At 39.9% G+C, this 16,427-nt stretch overlaps 2 protein-coding genes across 3 annotated transcripts in view; one reads left to right on the top strand and one right to left on the bottom strand.

Moving 5' to 3' along the window:
* dnah5 (dynein, axonemal, heavy chain 5) overlaps positions 1-7,363 on the top strand; it is a 92,426-nt gene extending 85,063 nt beyond the window's left edge. Inside the window, exons 83-88 of one of the 2 annotated variants that reach the window (XM_030749857.1) lie at positions 181-384; positions 1,962-2,177; positions 3,016-3,228; positions 3,979-4,131; positions 5,726-5,957; positions 6,878-7,363. In XM_030749857.1, the coding sequence (XP_030605717.1) occupies positions 181-384; positions 1,962-2,177; positions 3,016-3,228; positions 3,979-4,131; positions 5,726-5,957; positions 6,878-7,029 (1,170 nt within the window). In that variant the 3' untranslated portion in view covers positions 7,030-7,363. The remainder of the gene's footprint in view (positions 1-180; positions 385-1,961; positions 2,178-3,015; positions 3,229-3,978; positions 4,132-5,725; positions 5,958-6,877) is intronic. The other variant, XM_030749858.1, reaches the window with a different exon arrangement.
* Positions 7,364-9,220: 1,857 nt separating this feature from the next.
* Positions 9,221-16,427, bottom strand: part of adcy2a (adenylate cyclase 2a) — a 72,886-nt gene continuing 65,679 nt past the window's right edge. The window contains exons 20-25 of the mRNA XM_030749770.1: positions 16,006-16,164; positions 14,930-15,076; positions 14,555-14,665; positions 14,346-14,460; positions 12,578-12,702; positions 9,221-10,862 (exon numbers count right to left, since the gene is read on the bottom strand). Of these exons, the coding sequence (XP_030605630.1) occupies positions 10,710-10,862; positions 12,578-12,702; positions 14,346-14,460; positions 14,555-14,665; positions 14,930-15,076; positions 16,006-16,164 (810 nt within the window). The 3' untranslated portion in view covers positions 9,221-10,709. The remainder of the gene's footprint in view (positions 10,863-12,577; positions 12,703-14,345; positions 14,461-14,554; positions 14,666-14,929; positions 15,077-16,005; positions 16,165-16,427) is intronic.

Here is a 16,427-nt window from a genome sequence, read left to right on the forward strand (position 1 = left end):
CCCTGATGAAGTCCAACACACACAAGAAACAAGTCTGACTCATGGCTAGCAATACGGACCAAGCTCCTGCAGCGGTTGTATAGGGACTGAGTCGGACTCGTTTCCTGTCGGTGTCGGTCAAAAAAAATTTTCATGTTTTATTTCCTGTCATCCTTTATCACTGTTCTGTTATCTCCTTAGGGTGTGTCCTGGAGCACAGTTCGATACATGATTGGAGAAATTCAATATGGTGGTCGTGTGACTGACGATTATGACAAGCGCCTCCTCAACACCTTTGCCAAGGTGTGGTTCAGTGAGGAAATGTTTGGACCTGCCTTTAGCTTCTACAAGGGCTACAGCATCCCAAAGTGCTCCAGTGTTGACCAGTATCTAACATACATTCAGGTCAGTGTCTACAAATAATAGACATTTGTTTGTGTAACTGGATGTGTGTCTGCAAAAAATGCCACTTTCAGTGTGTGGCAACAGTTGTCTATGCTTGTAGGCTATTGTTCCCTCTTTTTACATTCAGTTAAGCTTTGTGATATTGTTAGTGGAAAGCTGGGTGTCTTTTTTTTTTTGCTCTTGTTACATTCAAAATGTAGTCTGGCCTATGTGATTTCAGATAAAATGCAACCATGCTCATTTTATTAGAGATTATATGTGATTTATTAGCATGCTTGTGTGCTTAACTTGTAGATGTAGGTGTGTGTGTGTGTGTGCGTGTGTGTGTGAAAGAGAGAGAGAGTGTGTCTGGGGGCAGTTCCTGAGCTTGTTTCATTAAAGCTAGTTTCATTATGATGGATGTTTATGGCTGCCAGGCTCAGCAGGCTTATTCGTCTGTGCTGCTTCTTGAATTGAGAATGACAAACACGGCTTTGGACAACACACCCACACATATACATATGCATTAAATGGCACGGGCGTATAGCATGTTAGTTCGGTACATTTTTGGGCAACTGCAAATTCTTTTTAATTCTGCCTCCAGAGTGGATTATAAGTTATGATGTGATCAAAGTGCACATTTGCAGCTTTAATTCAAGATGTTTAACAAAAGTTAATTGAATGATCTTTTCAGGAATTACAGCCAATTTCCAAATCCTCATCAAATGCTGATCCTCCTTTTAGATGCTCTGTCAGGTCCTTTACTGGAGCCACCTTCAGTTGCTGCTTGTTTGTGGGTCTTTCTGTATTCAGTTTGTCTTCAGTAACTCATTCTATTGCATTGAGATCAGGTGACTGATTTATCCATTAACATAATATTGCAATCAAGGAAGGTCGGCTGATCTTAATGCCAGCTGAAAGTTGATGCTCTTTTCCAGCAAAAACTCACAATAAAGGATTTGAAACATGTCATATTTCTTGTTGTCATTATACATGTTCACATGCAGCAGCATAGAAAGCACAGCTAACCATCACCACACAGGTAGCTCTCCTGGCAAAACATTTGAGTCTTTTATGTGCCCACAGTGAACGAATTTGGCTGTGTTTGTGGGAAGCTTGGGAGTGATCTTGTCACTGCACTGGCATTATAGTAGCTGGCCAGCAGCATATATCCTTTTACTAGAAGTGGTAGCATGAATCCCCTCAGTGTCACACCCGCACAATCATTCTAAAGGGTGAAAAGAAGCAGCTGGTGACTCTACGTGTACCAGAGGAGATGCTTGCTTTTTGTTCTTCCACCTCGGCTGAGAGTGAGCAGAGCAGAGACACAAACTGCAGTCCAGGGAAATAGGTGTATGAAAACAAAAACCAAAACAAAAAGCAGGTAGTAGTTAAACTGTTCCATATTGTTGAGGATGGGTGTCTGCTGGCACCGATGTGAAAAGCTGCTCCATGGAGAGACTTTCACAGTGTTCAGAGTGTGAGAGCAGAGAGAATACATCATGGACATTTCCTGTCTGAATATATTTGTCTGAAATGCTCAGCGATCCAAGTAAGCGACCTCTGGCTCACTAACTGTTGCTGTTCTTCTTTCTCAGGGTCTCCCAGCCTATGACACTCCAGAGGTGTTTGGGCTGCACCCAAACGCAGACATAACCTTCCAGAGTAAACTGGCAGAGGATGTACTGGATACCATCCTCAGTATTCAGCCAAAAGATAGCTCATCGGGTGGAGGAGAAACCAGAGAAGCTGTAGTGTCCAGGCTAGCTGATGACATGTTGGAGAAACTGCCGCCTGACTATGCACCTTTTGAAGTAAGCCTATGTGTATTTGCTTTGCAAAGTGTGTGAAGCAGCATGTGCAGTGTCATTCCACTCACCTCGTGTGCTGTGTGCTCTTTGTGGCTGGCGCAGGCAGAGAGTTGGGATGTACTGTAGTGTTTTTGACAGCAGCAGAGTGTAAAGAAGACCAGAAATAGACAGTGTGTGAATGCAGCTGGGCAGCTGGATCTTGTTTTATTTTGAAGCCTCGCTCTCTCTCTCTCTCTCTCTTTTTTTTTTTGCCACTAAGAAAAAAATGAGGTGATAGTGTGACTTTTCTGAGGCGAGGTGCAATCCTCATCATGGAAAACTGTCACACTCTGCGACTACCGCTTTAAGTGCTGCTTGTTCCACCGTGGATAAAGGGCCCAACCCCCCACCACCACCACCACCAAAAAGAAAAAAAAAGATGTCTTAAAATAAGTGAAGACTGCATGCAGAGCAGAAAGGCCCATCAGAAATACAGAATCTCATTTATTGTGAGAGACAGATCAATCCTGGGATGCATTTTCAGTGAAACAAAGATGAATTTGCTTTTTTTCTACTCAACATCAATAGTATTAACTGCAGATGCATTCTGGCTGTTCTCTGATGCTGTCCCCTTTGTACTAAAAAGATGCAAAGATGAAAAATTCAGCATAAAACTTTATTTTAAATACTTCTATGTAGAGTGGAGATTAGACTTTAGTTACTCCAGGTACATTTCCAGCTAATGAGGTCGTGTGTGTGTGTGTGTGTGTGTTTGTGTTTGTGTGTGTGTGTTTGTGTTTGTGCATCTTCAATCCTCTGTGGATACATTTAAGTTTTATCTTTTCTGTTTTAATAAAACCAGGTGCGAGAGCGTCTTCAGAAGATGGGTCCTTTCCTGCCTATGAACATCTTTCTGCGTCAGGAGATCGATAGGATGCAGAGAGTCATAGTTCTAGTTCGAAACACCTTGACAGACCTCAAGCTGGCTATCGACGGGACCATCATCATGAGCGAAAACCTGCGGGATGCCTTGGACTGCATGTATGATGCACGCATTCCTGCACGCTGGAAGAAGGTCAGTTTCAAGAATTACGAATACCTTTATTAGTCCCACAATGGGGAAATTACTGTGAATTTATACATCTTAAACTGAACTCTGCGTGCCTATACACCATATATTGCAGCAAAAAAAAAAAACAGTTCTTATTTTCTCAGCAAAAATGAGGCCCTTTGAATATGAAAATGATCATTTTATCTAGTGTGAAAGCTTCTAGCACCCATTGCTTTAAGTCAAGAATAGTAGGCCCTGAGGTGCAAATTAATACTTCAGAGCTTTTTAGTACCTCCGCTTTTGTTATTTAGTGTCCTTGAGGTTTAGTTGTTGCACATGGGATAATTTATGCTCTCTATAAGGGAGCATTGTCATTGTTTGGTCTGCGCTGCTGCCCTTTTTTTTTTTTTTTTTTTTTTCAATTAATGGACTCATTCGATCTTTGTGATAAAGGAAAATGAAAAAAAATAAATGAAAAATCTGCACTCACAAACAATGGATTGTTAGAATAATTCGTACTGGAATGGGAATCCTGGCTGCAGCACTGACTTCTTTTACCTGCGGTCCTATCCCTTTTTGAACCAGTTGCCTCCAGTCTGTTGTGTTCTGTTCTTTTTTTTTTTTGTTGTCATTTCATTGTCTTGAAGTCTCTTTTTCTCTTGCCACGCCATGATTCACAGTCTATGTCTTATCTTTTTCTTCTAGGTTTCAGTGTTCCATTGTTATCATTTGCTCATGTTATTGTCTGTCTTTGTTGCTGTTGGTATTTTTCAGTCATCATGGGCCTCCAGCACCCTGGGGTTCTGGTTCACGGAGTTGCTTGAGCGGAACCGTCAGTTCCAGGCTTGGATCTTTGAAGGGAGACCCAACTGCTTCTGGATGACAGGCTTCTTCAACCCGCAGGGCTTCCTGACAGCCATGCGTCAGGTACACACAGCATCAGGCTACCTACCCATTTACCCACAGCAAGGGGAGAGACCAGATGGCACGCAGAGGGAGAAGCAGGCACACAGCCACAGTCACACACGCAAGCAAACACGCATGTGAGCACATGCAAACACGCACAGATACACACAGTGACCTGAGAGTAGTAGTAGTAATTTTCTGTAATGCAGTGAAGTTGTTTTTTTTTTTTTAGTCAGAGACTCTGCTGAATTTGTTTTGAAATGTTATTGTTATTCTGCAGGCATGAACACAGTCCATTACAATTTTGTACAAAATTACTGTTCCCAGTCTTGCTCCTTTTTCACTATTCTCCCCTTCGTCCTTATCCACCACCTCATACTGTACATGCACCCTTCCTTTCCTGCCTCTCAGACCATTTCTATCCTTTGGTGGCATTTGTATACTCTGATGTGGCCTCTGCTGCTATATTGGCAACAAGTGGGAATAGTTTTGTGTGTAAGAAACATTTGTGTTGTAACCTGTGGTTACAACTATGCATCACAAGTACATCCCAGAGATGAAATTGTAGAGATTTTGAATGATAAATGAATAGCTGTAATACAACAAATATTTAATAAACTCAGCAACATGAACCAGGATGAAGCAGTGTCATACAGCAGGCATTCATTCTCTATGCGTATGTGCTCACGTTTGTATCACTGCTCCTCTAACATAAGTAATTCATCCATGCTATTGAACATTTATCCTGAGGGTTGTGTATAGTTCTGCTGCGCAAACACTGAAATTATTTACCTTTTTCATCTAATAGTCTGCTGAAGATAGATTCTGATTGGTGGCTTAAATCATTAGATTTATTTCAGCTGAATTTGGTGGTGAACAGAAGTCTTACCACATACAGTAACCCTGAAAATGAATTGAAATGTGGACCAGAGAGCCGTAGTCCTGTTTTCAGAACCAACAAATGCTTTTATTTTGCAATTTACTGTAAGTTTCAACAGGAAGAGGGAATTGTTCAGCACTGATGTTTGAAGTCACTTGTATGTAGAAACCCCAAGTTATTTTCCTCAGTTTTTGAAGACGCGAATGCTGTCTCTATAAAGAAAATATTGAGGATGTAGATGCATGTATTTTTTTCTTCTAATGTCTGTATTTTACTAAGAAGGGATTTATTGGACTACTCTTAGATACCAAATATAGCCCTCAGTCTCTACCACTTAGCTTCTCAGGAGAGGCACTTTTGTCATCCCAGTGGCACCACAAACTCTTTGATCGTGTGTGTAATATGTATGTATGCACTTGCCATTTGTTACCAGTCTCTATCTGTCCCAAGTTTGCCTAGTAAGTTTTTTTTTTTTTGCTTTCAAAATGAAGATAAAATGACTGAAGTGATAAAACACTCACATTTCACTTACTTTGTCATATTGGAGTTGTTTTTTTCCTCTCCTGTAACATCATCTCACAAAACAACTCCGATGATAGAGTGTGCTTATCTTCCAGTAGTTTATTTCGTTGTCCCTATTGTTACAGCCCTTTTTATCAAAATTGATTTTCATGTGGGAAAACCATTTCCAAATGTCACTTTTGTCATTTATGTGCCATTCACATGCACTCATAGGAGATCACTCGGGCAAACAAGGGCTGGACCCTGGATCGTATGGTGCTGTGCAGCGAGGTGACAAAGTGGATGAAGGATGACATCACGCAGCCGCCCATGGAGGGGGTGTACGTCTACGGTCTTTACCTGGAGGGAGCTGGCTGGGACCGCCGTAGCTGCAAACTAATTGACTCCAAACCTAAAGTCCTCTTTGAGATGATGCCGGTGATCAGGATGTATGCTGAGAATAATGGTGAGCTTTAGTGTTTAAGAACAATGTGGAGGGAAAATAGAGAAAGATTCTAATCTTTTAACGCAGCAGATCTTTCAGTTTCTGTCTTTCAGTCACTCATTGGATGTAACATTTAAATGTCAAGCAGAATAAGTGCTATTTATTTTGTCTGGGAATAGATTACCAGCAGTATGTGGCACAGTGTTTGTTCTGGATAAGGCCAAAGTATATTCAGGCAGACACAGACCCCCATGGATGCCTGCAAGCAAGGCTGCCTGGGAAATGAACTAATGATCCAATGATACACATAATGTGGTTTGTTTACACCATGTCCCCTCCCAGCCTTTCCCATAAGAGGGCTGCCTGCTACGTTGGAGTGTGTGTCAGTGCAAAGACACACACACTCAAACGTAGCGATGCTTCAGTAGATAAGTGGTTGGTGTGTGTGACATGCACGTGTGCAGGCATGAGGTGCAAGAGTCTTGAAAGCTGCTCTACTTAATTTTCACTCACTCTAAGAGATCATTTCCATCCTTGTGGTTATATCATTTGCTAAGATGCAACAAGGGCATCCATCTGTGTTTTTTTCCTGCTAATGGCCGAACAAAGAGCACCAGCATCGCCTGTCTAAAGAACAATAAAACGGTGCTGAGGGACTTGCGGGTAATAACTGTGCTCTCCTTATTCGAGTTGTCTAATTTGAGCAGATTCTGACTACATAAAAACAGATGTTTTTTTAACACAGCTGGGTGTCCCAGTGGCATCTCCACACTGATGTAAATATTTCATTGAACTGAAATGATTCTAGTTAGAAACATAATTACCGCACAGTCTGGCAGCTGCTGCTCGCTTTCATTAGTTTTCATGAAAAATACTGTTTTTTTGATTTTCTCTTTCCACTTTGTGTAGCGAGTGCCATTTTTCACTTTTCTGTGTTGCAGGTGTGAAAGATTCTCGCCTCTATTCCTGCCCAATCTATAAGAAGCCCATCAGGACAGACATAAACTACATAGCAGCTGTAGACCTGAAAACTTCCCTTCCTCCAGATTTCTGGATCCTACGCGGTGTGGCGCTCCTCTGTGACGTCAAATGACTCTTTCTTAACGAACACTGATGCATGTAGCTGTCATTCATTTTCCCTCAGTTACAGGCATAGGAAGTATGCAGGATAAAAAGCTGTTATCAAGGTTAAATCTATTTTTAGTATCATTTTTGCATGAGTGTAATATGCAGCTCCATACAGAAGGACCAAAGAAGTGACTAACGTTTCTTTACAGTGTCAGTGATTGATGTCAGATACGTTTTTTTGTGTGGTCAGGCCAAGGTCAGACCCAGAGTTCGCATGTTCAAAAACATTGTGTCACTGTTTTTTTTTCTTTCTTGAGGTCAACAGAAGCACGGATGTCTGTACTGTGGCAATTAAAGGTTCTAATACTCTAGTGTGAAGCCTTCTGTCTTCAGCTTTCTGCTTTTCACTCAGATTAGTCGCAACAAAAGTGATCCGATCACCACCTTAAACATTACAGCTCTGGGGGCATCTGTTTGTACTCTTAAATTAAAATTTGAGATTCAACACATAATGGAAACTGTGGTGCAAAGTAGACATACTGTAACAAAAACTGAGCAGGTTCATGGACTGAATTCATTTGAACACTGAAGTCCAGCCATATTGTACCCATCCATCTGCTCACCCAATGTCAAGAGTGTACAGTATTTTAAAGGTAAACCAAAGAGATTTAGAGTTATTTATAGTTACTGTATGATGCATGGATTGCAGTGGTGTCATCAGCTCATTTGATTACTTACATGGTTTCATTTGCTGAAAAAATATCAGTTCAGTATGCACTGCAGGGATTTTCATCACCCTACCAAGTCTGAGTATTGGAAATCCTGACATGCCAATGAACTGAGCTGGTCCTTTTCAAATAAAGGCACTCTGTAGCACTGAAATACATAGAAATTTTAATTAAGTTTTTACAAAAAACAATTGGCATCATCAAAACATCAAAACACTTTTTTGGTAGTATTTTCTTTTCTTACAAAACCACATCATATGTGATCTAAAGCTACCCTGTACACAGGTCAGGCTCAGATTTCCCAAAAAAGTCTCATATGTTTGTATCCAATAATTTTTACTTGAACCTGTTATCTAAACACCGGGAGCCAGGTGCATAAAACTGTGTGTACCCGCAAAGTCTGCATTCTTTCTGTCAGGTTCGTAATGTAATGTGCATGCCAAGTTTGGTTCATAAATCTCAATCACTGTGGAATTAGGGTCACATGCAGTGATCGGCCATAAAACACAGATCATCAGTTTCCAGCGTGACCAGATGTCTCATGTTGTGTCTGAAGATCACTTTTGACCTTTGTCCCGCTTTCCCACATTCTGATCAGCCTCCTTTGCAAAAAAGTCTCACGTATGTCACAAAGTGATGAACCGATCTGCAGATATATTCCTACTGAATCTAAAGATGAAATAACAGGTTACTATTTTAATACTTACTTTGATAAAAAGAAAGCAGGAGTGTACTTTAAAAGCAAACTTGATCTTTCATTTATGCTTATCGTTCTAAACTCTGTGCAAAAAGCCTGGGTAAACTGCATTTAAATGACAATCCTTCATCTGAATTCAATTTAGGTTTATTTATATAATGCCAAATCATAACAACAGTGGTCTCAAGGTGTTTTATACTGTAAGATAAAGACCCTATAGTATTCTGGATGAATGATGACAATCCTATAACTTTCATACTGTTAAAGATTAAAAAAAAAAAAAAAAAAAAAATCAGGAATCTTTTTTTAATTAAATCAACCAAGGAAACCTGGGAGAAAAAAAAGAAAAACAATTTTACTGTAAGATTCAGCATTCATTGTTTCATTTTAATCTCCATATTTATCCCACTTATCCCTCCATAAAGCTATGCACACCTGCTCTTAAGTGTGCAAAGGGTGCCCAATGTTTTTTATAAATTTCATGAATGCATAGTATTTGTACACACCACAAATCATTTATGCAACTGGGCCCAGATGTTCCATTTTCAGCAGGCACTGACAAATCTGAGCTGTGTGCTAATCACTTTAGTCAATGCAGCCAAGAAGAAACTGGAAAGATTGTTTTGGAAAACATTGCCCTGCATGAATATCAGAATATATTCATAGATTCTATTTTTCATTTGTTTTTTCCTATTATGGTCCTAGACTGTTTGTAAAATACATCTAAGACTTGGTGCCTCTAACAAGGTTGATGGAGTTATGTACACATTGTACATCTTGTTTGCTGGCTGTTCTTTTTTTTTTTTTTTTTTTTTTTAAACAAGACAAGTTTTACCTTTGCAGCAGCGGCTGTGACATTTTCACTTGCTTTCATTTTAATATCATATTTTTTATCTGTGGCCTTTTGTGGTACCCTAAAATTTGACTGAGTTGGGAAAGCAGTCAAAAAGTTACTTAAATTCATAACCCTCTCAAAGCCTGCAGTCTCAGGGCACCCAGGTGGCTCAGGGGTGGAGCAGGTGCCCACATGCATGTGCCACCCTGCAGCACAGACGGCGCAAGTTGGAGTCCCGGCTTGTCGCCGATTTACCCGCATATCTTTCCCCCATTTCCTGACACTCTATACTGCCAATAAAGCCGCTGTGGCCACAAAATTAAAAAAAAAAAAAAAAGAGTCTGTAGTCTTTATGAGACTGTGCTGAAAATATTCTTCAATTTTACTGGACATTATATTGCATCTATGTGGTGTCAAAATGACCAAAAAAATGAGTTCCCAAATGGCAGCGTGCACATAACCCCCCCCCCCCCCTTCCCGTCCTGTCAAGTGAGAACAGCAGCTCGGCAAAGCTGGCCAAAACTGTTGTGTAAGACTTGCTGAGTTGTTGACGCTTGTGCACAGGAAAATGGTAGACCAATGAAAATGTTTGGTGGCAAGAATAATTTGGTGAATGGTGAAAATTTGTTGCTCATTAATAATTTGGCGTATCGTCACCCTCTTGAAAGCCTTTTTCTTTTTAAGATTTTTCAGAAATGACAAAAAAAAAAAAACCAAAAAACCCCCAAACATTAAAAAGGCAAAAATAAACCTTTCATTAAAAAATTGACTTGGGCCATTATTTGAAGAAGGTGACAATATGGTATTAGATTGTAACCATTAATTGCTGTTCAAATAGGAAGGTTACTGTAGGGTTAATGTATTCTCTCTAACAAGTCGAGTAAAGCAATTAAAGCAGCTAAAGGTACAGAGACAAGAGAATGTCTTCCCAACTTAGGAAATGCTGCCATCTTAGAGACATGCAAATTCAAAGTTATTTGGCATCCAAACTGTATCCTGTATAATGAGATTGGTTTTGATGCACCTCGCTGATTGGGGATTTCTATAATAAAGTGACTACCACAAGCCTCCCAGAACTGAGGCAGAATACTAATTCAGACCCCTGGAGATTTTCACTCTAACTGAACTTGTACATTGTTAACATCAGGCTGACTTGTGCAACCGTGGCTTTTCTGGCTCCTGCACTCACATTACAGTATATTTTCAGGTGTTACTGCCTACCTCCTGTACATGCTACACTTACAATTACATAAGTGACAAAATGAATACTACAGCTGTGGCGTAGGTAATTTGTAATGCAACAGTAAATCTGATTTTTACCTCCTTGCAGATCAGGTTCTTTTATGCCCCACACTTTGTAAAAGCAGCACTGCGAAGTTTAGACCTCTTCAATCTGAAACAAAAGTCTTCATGCCTGTGTAAATTCAGAATATTCTGAATCAGTCTTAGGGCATTACATTCCCTTGTGACAGTGAGCGTGTCATCTCTGTGTGCACAAAGAAGGTCCTAAGCTCTCCTTTGCCCTTGACATTGATGATGCCTCTACAAGAGCACATGTACCCCAGGGTTAGAAGGATGTCACTCGTCTCCTCCGTCACCTGCAGGGAGAACAAGATGGGTGATGTCCATTTTGCTCATCTTACATGACTGAATTAAATTCCTACAGGCAAAAATACTCAGCTCTCCACTGGAAAATTCTGCTGACCATTAACTAATAAGTAAAGGCATGTTGTTTAAACTCTATTTACATTCATTTTAGCCCTAACACCAAAATGTGTGTCAAGCAGAGCTGCCAATCCAGTCATTAAAAGATAAAGAAATCCAAAAGCTACTGTCAACATCACAGCTTATGTATAATGCAATGTGTAAATTAAAACACTGTAAAGCAAGAGAGTACAACATCATCCAAAGAACAAAGTATAAGATGAAATACCGTGTGAACAACAAGCAAACAACACTAAGAAGCCTGTGGATTTTACTATGAGTAAAAGTGATATGGTAAGCAATATCAGTGATACTTTGAAAGAAAATGTCTTACTTCTACCTTCTACCTGTCTTAAAATATCAACAGGCAATCATGGAATGCAATTGAGAGCCCTGCAGTTGTGCTGTACTGCACAGCAGATGGCTCTATCAAATGTGTGCAGGCTGTGAAATGTAATACAGCCCTCTGAAGACTGAATGATTGCCACAACCACATGCCATGCAGCAGGTGAAAAACCATTCTCTCTTATCAGAGCTCAGACATAACATAAAATAAGATTTGACGATTTCATGTGATGCCAAGATGATGAGATGTCCTTGCTGTTATAAATGAAAGACAGGAAATAGGAGTTGTATCTTTTAAGTACTGCCATTTAAATATCTCTGTATGGATAAGGAGCCGTGCCGGTCCTTTGAAAGAAGTCATCAACATAAAACACAAAGTGATGTTCTGGTGTCTTCAGCTGTTCTACTGTGCTTTTCCTGTTGCAGTGAGCTCAAGTTTATTTTGTTTTTTTTAAAAAAGGGCCTATTTCCCAAAACATCTGCAGGGTTCTAGCCAGCGGTTGATAGCCTGGCGCTATGCCATGCTGAGGTTGCCTTGCAGCAGGCTGTTATATCACTGCAATGAGCAAGTGGGGCGAGCACCCCACATGCCATCCCGTCGCCATACTAGACTGATTTTTTCTCTGTGGCTAGATCGCTGTACTGTAGTATTATTTCACCGCAATTTGCAATCTACCATCGGGTCCTGTTCACGCTTGATTTTGCGGGAGAAAATAGCAACCAGCGTGAAACCAAGGGGGAAGTGGAGGAAAAAGGGAGCTCAAAGGACAATTTTGGGCTTCCTATTAAACATAAAATTCTAGGAGCTATCTTGTTTCTTGTCTTCGTAGACTCACAAGAATAACACACTGACGTGTTGCTTGAGGAAAGTTTATTAACAATAACTGCAGGTAAATGTGCATCTTATTTTCAGAGCATCGTAAACACAGACTAGAGGGAGCCACACTATCAAGCGGCATCAAGTCACATGGTCCAATTAGATTCAGATGCCTTCAATGACTCAGGACCAACCATTATCACAGAATATTACACACATAATATTATCCAACTGTTCACAACACTGAATTTAGCAAGTTAATGCTAATTAGCTAATGCCAACACACACACTGGCACTGGGCTGAAATTTTTTTCTGGCTAGAACCCTGTATACTTGATATTCAAGCAGGTATTTTTTTTTAAACCATTTTCTCTGTTTTTCAATACAACTGATATTTTAAAATTTATTTTTTGGTCTCAAATATTTCCCAGATCATCCTTCATTTACCTGTATTTTCCCCAGGACTCCAGTGCTGTCCATTCTGCTGGCTACATTCACAGTGTTCCCCCAGATGTCATACTGTGGTTTCTGGGCTCCAATGACTCCAGCTATCACTGGACCATGATTAATACCTGACAAAGAAAACATTTTTAGTAAACATTTCATAGCTGGCTCTTTAGCCAGTGTCCCCATCTCTGCCATTTACATGGAGCATGTATTATGATTTTATAGGTACAAATTTAAACTGGTATTTCAATTCTTTTGTGAGTCCCTACTTGTTGAAAATGTATCAAAATGTTGATATTACTGATTAATTATTGAGTGCAGCTCAAAGCAGACTTCAGCAGGAACCCTGCTGCTTCAAGAATGACCAAAGCTTTTCACAAGATTTCATCAGAGCATGAGATGAAGGATGAGCTAAATGCAGCTCAACGCTTAATCCCCAGCATTCTGGAAGTTGTTCACAGCACTGAGATGACACTGGGCCTCTCTTCGCCTGAGATTCTGACTCAGTCTCCAGATTGTTGGAAATTGCAATCTGCAGAAGGCGCATACGGTCACACAGCCACTGGTTCTGTTCAGTCCCAGTGGGCGAGGGTGTGTGTATCTCTTTAATGAAGCATTTTAGGCCCCGTCTGGAAGCAGCAGGGATATACAGTTTCTTGCATGCACACTGCTGAGTTAATGGTGCATCCCATGCTGAGATTTTAGGACACAGGTTGAAGGTATCGAACTCTGACTCTTATTGCACAGAGGGAGGTGGGGTATGCCTGCCTGCTGTTCTACCTTTTATTTTTGTCTTACTGCATAAATAAATGTTTTTATCTTGTTATTAGGACATCTGTGTATTTCTCACAGTGTCTGTCAAGATAACAAAATTCTCTCCACATCTTACTGGAGTTCTAGACAACAAAAAAAGGATGCATAAAGGCTACTGTCCATAACAGTGCAGTGTAGGATGTATTGCATGCTAATTCCCGGCGTGTGTAAAGAGTACAAAACTCTGTGTGTGATTCCAAAGAATATAATGAATCCAAGACAGCAGTGAATGCAAGTCTCACCCAACAGCAATGATACTGTTTTGTTATGCCATTTCATTTATCTGAAGTTGTGTCCTGGCTGCTAAATTTGATATTTAAACCACTTACAGTACCAGTACCTCTGCATACAGTCTCTGTATACTGTATGAATGTGTGATCAGTAAACTTAAATGCATAAAATAAGTTTACAGCTCATTCCCTTTCAGAAAATTATATATACAGGCAGGCTTTGCTAGTATATAGCAGCAAGCAGCGCTTGTTCGCTTTGTTCACGTACTGTATGAAAACACAGATGTGTTAATATATCATGTTAGTCTTTTCATCTTCATTATATCACTGTATATTAACAGATGGCAAAAACAGCTGTTCTGAAACACCAAACAAATGAATAATAAATACATATATTGCTCTTCATCTTTGCAAGCTACATATTCACTGTATATGACAAAGGAAGATATTACAGGGACTATTAGCATCCCTGTATGATGAACACTTATTTACAGATATGCATGACAACGCATTCCAGTGACCTCAAAGTGCCACTGCACTAAAGATTGTTCAGCAAAATTTATTTCTATGTTGTTTGTGTGTCTTGATAATCCTGGTACCCTATTGTAAGTAGATTATCTAGTAAGTTTCATCCAGATCGATTAACATGAGGAGTTTGGAAACAGACACACACGCACACTCTACGATTATCACAGTAAGATAATATATTGGGAATCCATCCTCACCAACTCTGAGTTTGAAGTCATTGAAAGAGTGTTTGTTGATAAGATCCAGTTTTCCCATCAAGGCAAATGCAAACTCTACCATGGTCCCAATGTGCATGTACTGCCTGTCATGCTCCTGGGAAACATAAAAAAGCACAACTAGAATCACATTAGGTTCTAGCATAATGCATATAGTATTATGGCAGATGATGTGTTTGTTATGAGCCTACCTGTGATGTGTATTCAGGCCCCGGTGAGGTGTTCAGCCCAGTAGCGGCCATATAAGTGCTGCCAATGGTCTTGATCTTTTCTACACCGCTGAACTTTGGTTTGGAAAGCAACTACACAGAAATACATACACAGCTCAACCAAATTAACCCAAATTAATAGCAGAACAGACAATAAAACCTAACTGTATGAATCTGTAAGCAGAAGTACTCTTCAGTATTTTGTCTCCCATTTGTCTGCCAGTGAAAGCTTTTTGTAATATTCATAACAAAAGCGTTGGGCTTGCATGGAACATGGTATCCAATTACACGCTCTTAGAAAAGCAATGAAATGGTATCACAGTTTCTGTCAGTTTTTGTGGTGATCACAGTATTTACCTCATCAAAGTCAGCAATGATTTCGTTGAGCAGCCTGAGACACTCTAATCCTTCTTTGTTGACGTCAGACTCGGTGTAGAACTCTTTAAAGTCTGGGATCGAGGCAAACATGACACACACCAGGTCATAGGACTGGTGGTACAGATCCTGCATGACGAAAAGCAGCAGAAGACAGAATGGAGTCGTTAGCTTTTGCAGGTGCAAGACAATGCTGTAAAATCAGTTATAAAACTGATCAACCACAGAAAGATGAGGCCATTTTGACAGACAAATATGTGATCTGGGCTGCATAATGTGAGTTTTCTGTGTATATTCAAACTTAAAACTACTTGACAACACTCTTCAGTAAAAAAAAGCAATCATTGGACTACACAAGAAACATGATAGACGAATGAAACGAGGCAAATCACCCAAACCACCATCCAAAAACAGATGCTTTAAAATCCTTAGAGCGGCATCTTGTTCTTGGATCCTGTTCAAGAGCAGAAATAGAGTCATTTGCTGACTCGTCATTCAGGATTTCTGCAGCAGATGCTGCTCTCCTGTTTAATCTTACATGACCTCCAGGATGCCGCATTATCGAAACTTCCTTAGATGTAAAACTTTACTTTTCCTAGCTCAGATCGTGAAATGCACTCAGGGGATGTAATGGGATTAACAATGATGAATGAGTCATTCGAGTAAGTTAGTAAACTCTCTTATTGTGCCTCTCAAAGTTCTGGCATCATAATAGCTAATTAATCACTGTCATGGTACAAAACAAGTGTCACGTTCATTTAAATTTTGCATTTTCAAAATAAAAATCTAAGTCAACTTTATATCTGTGTATACAACACTTTAAAACAGTCTACTGAATATTCTGTATTTGAAAAAAGTCTCCTGAAATCCTGAATTGAACATCCTGCTTTTGTGATGCAACAGTGAATGAACATAAAAGAACTTTGCACATAGACAAGCAGTTAAAAATCCTCTGTATTACTCTACAATTCATTAGCTGTGTAGTCACTGTCAAAGCAAAATCTGGATGATGATTCATTGGCATTGCAAATTATAATAAAAGCACAATAAATTCCTGCCTCATTCTTCCAGTTCCGTGCCAGGAAGTGCTCTGCGACATGTGCAGGCAGGACGTTCTCCAGCAAAACCCGGTTGAGGTTCTCCATGGTTTCAATCTCCTCGCACTCCTTCTTGAACTTGTTCTTCCAGAGAAAGTCTAACCTACAGTAATATTCATTCTGTTACAAGAGGACACAGAGGTAAAGAGACTGAAGGTACAGCTGCACAGCTTGCTTCCAAGAAGTCACAGAGAAAAATACAAACAGCCACAAATATGAAAAACCAACAAGGCTTGGGACATAAAGGACATGAAATGTAAAAAATGCACTGAAATTAGTCACGTTTACAAAAACCTCACACAGCATGACTTTGGGTCAAACAAGATGAGTCTGGCCTGGTGATTTATGCAGCTTTGTTTAAATGATGTAGTTATTTTTAAAGA

This window comes from Archocentrus centrarchus, chromosome 16 (genome assembly GCF_007364275.1).
Source record: "Archocentrus centrarchus isolate MPI-CPG fArcCen1 chromosome 16, fArcCen1, whole genome shotgun sequence".
NCBI classification, from domain to species: Eukaryota; Metazoa; Chordata; class Actinopteri; order Cichliformes; family Cichlidae; genus Archocentrus; species Archocentrus centrarchus.